The 12,377-nt window shown below is 39.0% G+C and overlaps 1 protein-coding gene across 1 annotated transcript; it reads right to left on the reverse strand.

The window, feature by feature from the left end:
* Positions 1-65: 65 nt before the first annotated feature.
* Positions 66-12,196, reverse strand: LOC109401273 (cell division control protein 45 homolog). The gene is made up of 2 exons (XM_019673755.4): positions 11,499-12,196; positions 66-1,592 (listed from the first exon to the last, which is right to left on the reverse strand). The coding sequence occupies exons 1-2, from the start codon at positions 11,838-11,840 to the stop codon at positions 234-236; spliced, it is 1,701 nt and encodes a 566-aa protein (XP_019529300.3). The 5' UTR covers positions 11,841-12,196; the 3' UTR covers positions 66-233.
* Between the last annotated feature and the right edge of the window lie 181 nt (positions 12,197-12,377).

Consider the following 12,377-nt stretch of genomic DNA (forward strand, 5'->3'; position numbering starts at 1 on the left):
GGCACAAACGAATTGCAAGGAATCTGTCATCAAGTGATGAAAATTTCTTAAAACCCTTTTGATGCAATTTGCAATCTGCTCTCATCATATAATGTCGGGTTCCTCAGCTTATCGGTAAATATTGTGAGTCAGGTGTAAAAGTAAACCTACAGTAAAACTACTCTAAAGCGTAATCCAAAACTTACACGAACTTAAACAACAACGAAAAAAAAAAAACGCGTTCGACATCAAACCTAACCTAGCAAAACCGTCAGTGCGTCGAGGAACTTGGTGCAGTCCGCGTGCCGTATCTGAATGACCGTCGGTTCGAAGCAGTCCTGCGAGATGGTGGCACCACTTTTCAGGGCCGCCTGCTCGAAAGCCCGACAGAAAAAGTTTTTACTGTCTTCGCACACGGGTGGAACACCGACCAGCAGCGAATATCCCCGGGCGGCATCGATGGGGGCCACCGCTATCAGGGGCAGTTCCCGCGCCCGGCGATTCCGCGAAACAGCCACGTGGCCATTCAAAAGAAACCGGGACAACATCATCAGCCCGTACGGACACGTGAAGAAGGAGATTTCCTCTTGCAGGATGAAGTATAGAAAGGGGCCGGCCGAATAGACGGCGTGCATCTCCAGGGAGCTTTGAACCTGCTTGAAGATGGCCGCCAGCAGGGTCTTGCACATGTCGATGCCGTGGTCCAGGATGTCCTTATTGCTGCGGGAGAGTGCGTCCATCGATTCCAGAAAGCACGTTTCCGGAGTGCGATCTTTCTTGATCGATTCCAGAATGGCCAACATCGAGTAGACATAATCCGCGGCGGAGTACCGGTTCCGGTAGCCGTACTGAAGGACAAACGAACCGTAAATTATATCCGGAAGATGATACTTTTCGGAAAACTTCTCCATCTTGTCGTAGAACTCTCGCCGCAGTTCCAGCTCCATGGCGTTGAATGTCTGCTTGGCCTGCACCAGTGGTAGTCCCATATCGACCAGCAACTCGTGCATGACCTTCTCACCCTTGTAGGTCCACAGTTTCATCTTGCACGCCGGATAGATCGAGTACTTCAACGAATCCAAAACGCTCCAATGCCTATACAGGGCCAAGTGGAGATCGTTTTCGTAGTGTATCTTCACGGAAGTTTGAATCGTCTGATCGCTTGCTTTATTAGTCAAACGAGACACGTGCGACTGGACGCTCTCCGTTGCCAGCGTATAACTCGCACTTTCAATTTTCCCCATCAGCAACTGTTCCGTCAGTCCGACAATGGCCCACCAGAGCAGATCGATCGAATCCTTCGACAAGCGCCAAGCCAGCTCGAAAATGGTCAACGCCGAACTCCTCCCGTAGTAGTTGAACTGGGTGTACTCGAACATGAGCTTGTTCCGTCGTTCTTCCCATTCGCGTCTCTGGCGACGTTTCAGCAGTTGCTGTTCGATACGTTGGATTCGGTTCATTTCGCGCGAGCCCCGTTGCTCGTCGTCTTCATCGCTATTATCCTCTGCACCGTCGTCGTCATCGTCTTCGTCCTCTTCGTCAGAATCTTGAAAAATCTGCTCATAGTCTGGGATGTTCTCTTCGTCCTTTTTCGGTGCGCCTAGTATCTGAACCTGCAAAAAAGAGGAAAAAGAAAATGTTAGGGCGGTACCTATAAGTTAAGATTTTATCCTATTGTTGTTGTTTTTAACAATACGTTGAAAATTCTCGCCTATTCTACACAAATCAGTGTGTTGCTGGTACCGGTAGCCAATTTGTGGAGGATAAAGAATTTTTCTCCACTCATGCATTATCTCTTCTGTTATTCTGTTATAATCAACGCACCCCCGGGCCGTGGCCAATCTGCGTTGTTTCGCTGGGCGATACGTCTACCAGTAGACTTGTATCTGCCCTATGCTAAACCGATTAGCATATCAAGTCCTTTCCACTGATGAGTAGGCTCGAATGTCCCGCCCCTCCCTATAACCCTTAGGGGGAAATAAGGAGTTTCCAGTTTCAAGTATTGTATTGATTATGACACCAACTCTTTCTATTCCTTGGGAAAAAATCACTAGACTTGGATTATCAGACTACTATTAATAATGAACATAATTAAGATACAAGTCTACATACACAATTTTAAAAGCAGTGTTAGATACTTTAAAGTGAATTGAAAAATGTGAATAAGATAAATTGTAAACTATTTCGCGGCGACACGAATGCTTCAATAGTGTTATGAATAAAGGCGCAAACAAACAAATAATTGATATTGAAGTATGCATATTGCACTATCTATTAGTAAAGTAGTAGAAAGAGTTGGGTGCCTGATTATAAAATTGGTGTACTTATCTTGTGTGTTTCGGACAAGTCCCGTTTGTGTTGGCCATTAGGACACTTCTTTCTTCAAAACGGTCGTTTCTGGAATGGAAAGAGAATAATTGGCCGCACAACTCCGCAAATGGGCGGCCCGCACATATTAGTATAATGTTGCAATGATTGAAAATAATAGAGTATAATTGTTAATCTATATGAATACTGCTACTAGTTCAGGTTTCTCACCTCCACGATTCTCTAGATACTGTTATAGCGTGCTTGTTGTAAATTTGTTAATAAGTGAAGCCTCCAGTAATTCAAAATTTAATGTAGCGAAGTTCTTGAGTGGATGGCATTCATTGATAATGATAGTGATTATTTTAATATGGCTTAACAAAAATTACTATTCAACTATTTTAAATCGGATTCGTCAATAAAATTATTGTTCATAAAATAATTAACCATGCGAATAATAACATGACATAAGAGCTCTCGTGTTTCAAACAATGCTGTCATACTATCTACCAAATCTTACAAAGAGGATTGAGGAAGTTATATAGATATTGGTTATATGAACTACTACTATTTACTATACATCTTCAAATGGATAGTGTAACTACAGAAAACTACAGAAGAGTTAGCGGTATTTGTATTATTGAAGTGGGTGCCCCAGAAATAAAAATCCATTAATTTGATTCAACTAGGAGTTCGTTCATTAATCACATATACTTCATGAGGAGAGGCAAAGTTGTAACTTCATGCAATTTTGGTTTTGCATGGACACAATTTTATGAGGGTTCGGTCTATATGTTTATGAACGGACTCTAATATATGGATTTGCAGCATAGCTGAGCCTTTCCGTCATAAGACTGACGAAAACCAATAGTTTGTAATGAAATTGTCCGCGTGGATTTGTAGTACTGAATCAATTGCTCGACATGACCCTATGTCTCACATACGATTATGCTAATGACTCATTAAAAGATTAAAATCTGATACTCATCTCATGTTTGTCTTCAAAACCTTGTCATATTTAGAAAATGTATGCTTTTAAGGTTTAGCTCTTAAGCTATCTTAATAATTTTACTATTTACTGACTAAATAGCCAAAGTTAGAATTCACAGAGAATGAGATCATTTATAGTACTACAGCACCATAGGAGATCACTCACACTGCGTTTTCATAGAACGGCATTTTGTTCTACTAATAACAAACAGATGCTACTGATCTCCCTTAGCATAGATCCGCAGCCTAATGCACGCGCCCTGTCGGATTTCATAAGCCTCGGAGATTATTACCACCTTCAATGGTATTCCCATATACTATCCCACATTATTGTCCCATCAAGGGTCTGACTGGGCTCATAACCCCCCTCAGTGGTAATATTCTCACCAGCTTGGAATTATATTTTCCCGGTACATAAGTGATTTCGACAACATACCGTTACACTATGCCGTAGTATAATTGGAATCACTATATCAGAGGATTGAATTATCTGATTTTAAAATTTACCATTGAATCTACATTCAGTTCAACCAATCAACACTGCAAAGCACAATGGTCATATGACGAAAATCAATGCTTCCTGGAAGATATAAACCAAGCCCAGGGTCCACTCATGCATTATCTCTTCTGGAGATCATATTTTTTTTATGTTAATATCAATCTACAAAATAAACGTAAGAAGTCATAGCTGAATCATTTGAAAAATACGAACTCTTTTTAGGACTAACTCACGATTTTCTTATGATTTCCTTCAACATATTTCTGTCCATTCTCCAGAGAAATTCAGGGAGGAATCCCTAGGATAATTCCGAAAGCGTTTTCCCTGAGTGATTTCCTGAAGGATCCCCTGAATAAATGCCTAAAAGTATCTCCGGAGGAAGTGTTGTAATAATTCCTGATGGAATTCCTGAGTAAATTTCTGATTCTCGAACGAATCCCTGAAACATTTTTTTTGCCAACTTCTTGGAAAAAGTCCAAGAGAAATTTCCTAAGAAATTCCTACACAAATTGCGGAGATCCATGGTAGAATTCCTGAAGAAATCCTAGGATAAGCCTTATTACAAATGTTGTAGGAGACCCTCGAGACATTCCCGGAGAAATTTCTGAAAGCATATTTTGACATTTTTTTAAATCCCTGAATGATTTTCCAAAATTCTTCAAAATATCCCTGAAAAAACTTCTAGATGAAACCCTGGAGAGGAGTTCTGAAGCAATGCTTGAAGGATTTCTTTGAAAAAAAAAAAGAATATCAGGATATATTACTGAAAGAATCGCAGAACAAATTTCTGAAGGAATTCTTTTGCAGGTGCTGGGGTATTTTTGAAGAAACATATGGATGGATTCCTGAACAAATCCGTGAATGAACTCCTAAGGAATTTCTTGGAGAAAATTGTGAAAGAATTCCTGAATGACTACTTGGAGAATTCGCTGGCTCCTGTATGTATCCCTGTAAAATTATTTTAAACAATTTCAATACGAATCGCTTGAATTTCTGGAATAAATTTTTGAGAAGATCGGAAGAAGAAATTTCTGAAGGAATCACAAGTGGAATTCCCGGAGCAATCTCTGGAGGAATTTTCAGAGCAATCGCTGGATAAATCATTGAATGAATTCCTGAAGGAAGTCCTGAAGGAATTCCCGGAGAATCCTTAGAGAAATTCCTGGCGGAATCCATGGAGAAATCCCCGGAGAAAGTTCTCGAGGAATTTCCGGAGGTATATCTAGAGGAATTTTCTGTTGGAATCCCTGGATGAATTCCTGAAAAAATCCCTTGAGATTCTTGGAGGAGTTTCTGGAGGAATCGCTGAATGAATCCCTTGAAGATAGACATGGGCGCCAAAGAATATTCCACTGGCGACGACGAATATAATAATTCAAGGCAGCGGAAAATTTCTAGAACACCATGTCCTGCCATTGCCAAAATTCATTGTTTAATAAAAATATAGTCTACCTCTACTGCCCCCACTTGCATAACAGTCCCATTTGCAAAAAGTAGGAATTGAGAAAACGGCATTTGAAGTTTGAAAACTTGTTTCCATATAAAATTTTGAAAAATCGCCAAAATTTGAAAAATATTTCGATCATCTCGAAACTTTCACAGATTGCTTTGCACATGAATATATAACTGTAAAAAATATTACAATCACTACAAAGTTGTTCAGTTTTGTGTTACGTAACACAAAAATCCATGATGGGACTGTTATGCGGGTACTTTTGATATGGGACGCTCATAACTTGGTATTTTTTTCACACATTGGCATAAAAATTCGTAATTTTTATTGTTGTTTTTGGAAGAACATCAAAAATGATGACTATTCATAACGTTAACTCAAAAGTGATGAAAAGTCAAATGGGACTGTTATGCGAGTGGGGGCAGTCTAGGAGTTGCTTAAAGATTCTTACTGAAATTTCTCTAATAATTTCTCAAAGAAGTCTGAGATTATTGCAGAAATGCTTTTCATAATTTCACAAGAATTTCTCCAAAGATAGCTGCAGGAATTCCTGAAGAATTTTTTCGAGATTATTTTTGGATTTTTTTCCTCTAGATTTTTTTCCCGAAATTCTTCAGGATATTTTTCTATTTTAACCCAGTCATACCTTCAAAAAAACAATTCCTATAGAAATTCATTAACAGATTCTAGAGAAGTTCCTCTAGCAAATCCTTCAGAAGTTTCATCAAAGATTTCTCAATATCTTATTAGTATTTCCTGATGAGATTCTTGTTCGGAAATTATGTAGAGATTCCTCCCCAATTGTTCCTTTAGAAATTTAGATTTGGTTGCACGAATACTTCCTGAAACTTTTAAAGGAACTGCTGGAGAGGTTCCTTTCTGGAATTCCTCCGGAGATTCTCTCAGACATTAGAAAGTATGTTCTCTAGAAAATTCTCAAGAGATTCATCCAGGAATTTCTTCAGGGGGTGTCTTAGAATTTCCTAAAATATTACTATGTACAAGGATTGCACCACACACTTATATTGGAATTCAATGAGACCTTTCTTCAGGAATTCTGCCAGACTTTTTTTCCGGGAACGCTTTAGAGATTCTATCAGGGGTTTTTCTCGGAAACTTCCGGATTAATTTCTTGATATTTCTCCAGGAATATATGCAGAGCATTCTTCAGATTTCCAGGCATTCCTTTACTGCCCCCATTAGCAGAACAGTCCCATGTGAATAGGAAACCCAGCAAACATGGGACTGTTATGCGAATATGGGCAGTTTAGAGATTCCTTTAAAAATTCCATTTATTTTGAAATATAGTGATTTTAATGATTTCTTCAACAAATCTAAAATTCTATTTGTTTCAAATTACTGCTGGTCTCTAGCGATTATTTAAAAAATGTTTCAGGGATTTTGCACGAAATTCTTTCAAGAACTTCTTCAAAAGTATTTCCAGTAGTTCTTCCAGGGTTTGCTTTACAACATCATTCAAGAACACTTTCAGGAATTTATTTATGGATCTATTCAAGAACTCCTCCAATACCTTTGTCCGCTCGAATACATGCAGAAAATATCTCAAGGATTCCCATAAAAAAATACTAGGTTTACTTTAGAAATTCCTCATGAGTGTTCATTGGAAATCTCTTTAGATTTTTTTGAACTCCTCCAGGAATTTTGTCTTGAACTCCTCCAAAAGTTTCTCTTTAAAAGCTTACCCAGCAAAAATTATGGCTGTATAACAGATTAATAAGCCGCTCTTAAGCTTGATTTTTAAAATTTAATCTGAATAAGCTGTTATTCAGCTATCATTGTTAGTTGGGTATAGAAATTTATCCAAAGCTATCTCAAGAGGTTCCTCTAGGTATTCCCCAAGGGGTCCTCCAGATATTCCCCAGTGGTTCCCCCATTAACTCCTCCAAAGATTACTTAAGATTTTTTTCTCATAAATTTATTTTAGGTTCGATTTCTTCACCTCGGCTTAACCGGTAAGCCAGGCTTACCCATATAGTTAAGCCTGGTTTAACGCTTAAGCCAGGGTGAAGAAATTGGCCCTTAGGAATTAAAAGGAACAGTCAGTGAAGAGAATTGTCAGACAAAAGAAGCAACAAAGAAGGCAGAACAGATAATGACATGATCTCGAAAGTTTTTGTTGCAGACAAAACAGAAGCTGAATTTGTTGCGTACTTTTCAACTCGTGACTAATCAATTATTACAAACCCAAAGTCGAAACTGTTTGATGATAGATCTTCAGCAGAGTTGCAGTGTTTACCTACTCGAAGTTACCATTCGAAAATCGCAACGCAAGACTAAAAAATCTCTAAACTCTTGGGGAACGTCCATAAATTACGTCACGCAAAAACCGACCATTTTCAACCCCCCCTCTCCCCTATGGTGTACGATGTTTATCCTATTATTTTCAAGTTGGGACAATCTTATGTCGCATTGGGTGGAATGTAGCAACAAATACAGGTTGCGACATTGTCATTATTGTTGCGCGATGGTTGAATTTTGATTCACTGGAAACAGTACTTAACCCGATTTTCTTTTTACTTACAGATAACAAGCCCATGGGTTCATCACATCTAGGAATTTCTTCAGAACAATGTCAAGGTGTTCCTCCATATATTTCCCAGAGATTCCTGCAGAAACTCCTCCGAAGATTACTTCAAAATATTTTTTTCCGTAGGAATCTCTTCAACAAATTAAAAAAAAATCTTGGAATCTCCAAAAGAATCTCCATAAATTCCTTTGGGAATTCAGGGAATCCTTAAAAAATGTCTTCAGATGTCGTTTCAGATATTCCGAAGAATTCCGGGAGCAATCTCTTAATATTCCGGGAGCAATCTCAAGAGATATTTCTGAATGAACCACAGGAACAGTACAAAAAAGAAGACTTCTAGAAATTTCTTCAGTAACCCCTGACACAATTTACCAATGGATTTCTGGAGGATCCATTGGAAGAACTTTCGAATGAATCGCTAAAGGTTTTTTTGAAAGCTCTAGATTAATTTTAAAAAAATTGAGGAAGAGTTTTTTTTATGAAATTCCTTGCTAACGAAAACTCTCAAACTATTGAATGATCTCTAAAAATATGTATGTAGGAATTCCTGAAGAAGTTTCAGAAACAATCCGCGGTGAAATTTCTGAAATAATCCTTGAAAGATCTTTTGCATAAATCATGTCTCATCTCTGTCGAAATCTCTGAAGATATTCATGAAAAATCCCTGAAGAAACATCTGAAAGAATCCCAAGGAAATTCCCGAAGAAATCCTAGAAGGTGCTGAAAAAAAAATCCTTGAGTAATACCTGGAAACACTGCTTGAGAAATCCTTGTTCAATTAATTTAGAAATCCATAAAGAAATATTCAGAGGAATTCCTGGAGGAATCCTTTATTAAAATATATGGATTTTCCGAAAGAACACCCGGAGGAAGTCATGAGTTTGATTTTTAAGGAAATCCTGGAAAAATGTCTGGAGAAACACTTGAACTTCTGTTAAGTATACTAGAATAAAATATTGAGAAATTTTCAAAATAATTTCAGTTGTGTGTTCTAGGCAATATTTCTAGAGTAATTCCTAAAGGAGTTTTGGAAGAAAACATGTAAGAATTTCCAAGAAAATGCATGGAGAAATACCCGAAGGAATTTCTGTATGAAATTATGCAGGAATCTCTGGAGGAATACCTGCTAGGATCCGTAGAGAAATTTATTGAAGAATTAATGGAGGAATTCCAAAAAGAAACCTTGGATCACTGCATAAAGTAATTTTCGGAGATATTTCTGTAAGAGAAATAAATAACGTCACGCCTAGAGTAAGGAAAAATCAGCAATGTGGGACAACCATAAACAAATTTCAGAGGTCCCATCGATAACTTTGGACAATGTTTGCATGGCGCATTTTATGTTTTTTTTTTTAACAATGTAGCTATTTTAGAAAAAAATCCATAGAAGGTTCTCTGAAGTAATTCTTTGCAAAATCTATAGAGAAATTTTAAAAGTAATTTCTGAAAGAATGTATGAAGGGAACTTGGGAGATATTTCTGAACGAATAGCTGGTGAATTATCTTAAGATATCTCTGAAAAATATTTCTGTAAGAATATTTGAAGGTATATTTGAAACAAATCTTGGAGAAATTCATGTAACAATCGATGTAAAAGTGTCTAAATGGATGGTTTTCTGAAGAAATCCCCGGAGGAATTTCTTAAGCATGGAATTTCTTATTCCTGGAGATTCCTTAAGGGGAAGGAATTTCTAAAAAAAAAAATCATGTAAAGTTTCTGAAGGAACCCGTGGAAAATTATTAGAAAAGGAATCAATGGTGGAATCCGACGGCGACGTGGAAAAAACGTATGGCGACGGTGGCGCACACGTCTACTTGAAAAATCACTGGAGCTAGAAAGGAATTCCTGGAGAATTTCCTGGGTTAATTCTTAGAGGAATTCCTGGAAGAATTCCTTGAGGAATGCCTGGAGGAATTTCTTGAGAAATGCCTGGAGGAATTCCTTGAGAAATGCCTGGAAGAATTCCTGAATGAAATGCTGGGACAATTCCTGGAAGAAATCCTGGAGGAATGCCTGGAGAAATTCCTGGAGGAAGTTCCAGAGGAATGCCTGGAGTAATTCCTGGAGAAACTCCTAGAGCGATTTCTGAAAGAAATTCCTGGAGAAATCTTTAGAAGAATACCTTGAGGAATCCTAGCAGAAATTTCCGGAAAAAAACTCTTAGGGAAATTCACGGAGAAATCTCTGCACGAATGGCATAAAGAATTCCGGATGAAATCTCAGGAGGAATCCCTGAAGGAATCCCAGGAAAAGTACTCATGAAATCGCAGAAGGAATTCTTAAAAGAAATTCAGAAGGAATCCCAAGAAGAAATCACAAAGGAACTCCTGGAGGAATTCCTGCAGCAGTTCCTAAAGCAACCCCTGGGGAAATTCATGAAGACACAACAGAAGGAACCTCGGAAGCTATACCAAGAGGAATGGCTAATTGAATCTCTAGATTGTTATTGGAGTCTTGGAGTTCCCGAAAAAAAAATCCAGGAAACTCCTCCCAGGAGGAGTTCCTTGGAGGAATTTTCAAAGTAATCCCCGCAGCTGTTCCAGAAAAAAAGCAGGAGGGATTCCCGAGTTAATCTACAGAGGAATCCTAGTAGGAATCCATGAGGACGAGGAGTTCCTTAGGAAATTTCCGGAGAGGTTTCTAAACGAATTCGTGGAAGAATTTCTATAGGAATCTCTGGGAGAAAATCGGAAGGCATTCATTTCTGCAGTAATTTCTGGGCGAATTATTGAAGGAACCTTGGATGAACTCATAAAGGAAAAAAAATCCTGCAGAAATGCATCGAATGGTTCCAAATGGAATTATTGGAGCAATCTCTAGTGGAATTCTTGAAGGAATATATGGTCCAATCTATGAAGAAATCTCTTAAGGAATACCTGCAGAAATACCTAAAAAGGATCTCTGGTGAAATTCCTTTAGGAATCCCAGGTGATCAATTCCTGAAACATTCCTCGAAAAAAAGGGACTGGAACAATCACTGGAGGAACCTTTAAAGATATTTTGCGGAAAAATTACCAGAGAAATGTCTGGTAAAATCCCTAGAGGAATTCTTGAAGGAATCTCCAGAAGAAGCACTGAAGGAAGCTATGAGAAAATTCCTGGAGGATTTTCTGAAGGAATCGTGGGAGGAATTCCGGAAACAATTATTGTAACAGGCCCTGAAACAATTACTATCGGAACCTCGCAAACCGTCGATGGAGAAATTCACGAAGAAGACATCCCTGGAGAAGACCCTTGAGAAATTCCAGGAGAAATACCTGGAGGAGTTTCTGAAGGTGTCCCTGGAGGAGTTGATAAATAAGTGGTTCTAGAAAGTCCTTCTCTTTTGCTACAAGAACTGGTTCAGGCACATTTGGAAGATTTTATATGTTGTTTTTGTATAAAAATCACAACATTTAGCCATTCAACCCCGTTTGTTATTTGGTAACATTCTATGGTAAGATTAAAACAGTGCTCTTAGGGAAATAGTTAGCTTGATAATTACGAATAAAATCATATAGTTTTTTTTTTAGGTATTTTGGACACTTGTTTGCACGCCGTGAGCAACGTACTGGATATATCAAAAAAGCTATATAAAAACTCAAGTAAACGGGTCCCAGATTCTAGATCAGTTTTCAACTAAATGAAATTTAACTTGCAATCTCAAAATTTGACAAAAAATGATTGAATAGTGTAAAGCAACATTTTTTAAAATCTGTTTTGTAAAATTTTTACTACTTACCTGTGATTCACTATAAATATTGCAAATATCGTACGGCCGGTGTGAGTCCAATACAAAGAACGTCATGTCCTCGTCCGGTTGCAGAAGTTCCAAAATATCGATACATCCCGCACAATTCACGAACAGCACAAACTTGACGTCGTCTTTGTTCTCGTTGTACGCCCTCACCATCCCGCTGCAGCCCATGATGGGCACAATGGAGTACACCATGTTGTCATACTTGAACAGTGCCTGCAGGATCTTGCTGGTACAGATGGCATCCACATCGTAGTTCACGATCACCAGGACCCGCTTGCCGATCAGCCGCTCGTAGAAATCCTTCCGTAAATCTTCCACAAACATGCTTCCCGATGATCAGCTGGGTGGCAGCCGTATCTATCTACCACCGGGGCTTCGATCGGAGTCAAAAGCACTGTATCAACAATCCCGAACAGGTGCACCTACACACCAAGCTGCGATCAACGCGACGACACAACAAACACACAACGATAGTCCTGCGCCCCGAACAAAGCGAGGCGGGTTCCGAAAGCAAAAACCAGAAAAAACAGTCACCTCCACAATCCGGACAACATTTACATCACTATTCCGGCACCATACGGAATTGGTCCTATTTGTGGAAAAGCATCAGTTTCACAAAACACCACTAAATTCACACGAAAGGCTTCGATAAATTTTCGGCCGACGAGCTGAACGAGTTGCGTTGCGCGCGCGGGTCGTCTTGCAAAGCGAACATAAACACAGCCGTGGCGGCGGAGGAGACGTCGTTTGCGCGCGCGAATTTTTGAGACGGCCCATGTCAATTGGGCGTTATGGACGTTACTATTATTAAAATTTTGTCGACCTATTTGCGGATGCCCGTGTGGTTTGCACGCACACACG

The sequence above is a fragment of the Aedes albopictus genome, chromosome 3 (genome assembly GCF_035046485.1).
Source record: "Aedes albopictus strain Foshan chromosome 3, AalbF5, whole genome shotgun sequence".
Lineage (NCBI taxonomy): Eukaryota > Metazoa > Arthropoda > Insecta > Diptera > Culicidae > Aedes > Aedes albopictus.

Bases quoted from the DNA above. Each gene is read 5' to 3' on its own strand.
- LOC109401273 (XM_019673755.4), bottom strand. From the start codon at position 11,840: ATGTTTGTGGAAGATTTACGGAAGGATTTCTACGAGCGGCTGATCGGC. The intron at 1,593-11,498 runs GTAAGTAGTAAA...TCTTTTTTGCAG, and splicing joins ATATTTATAGTGAATCACAG to GTTCAGATACTAGGCGCACC.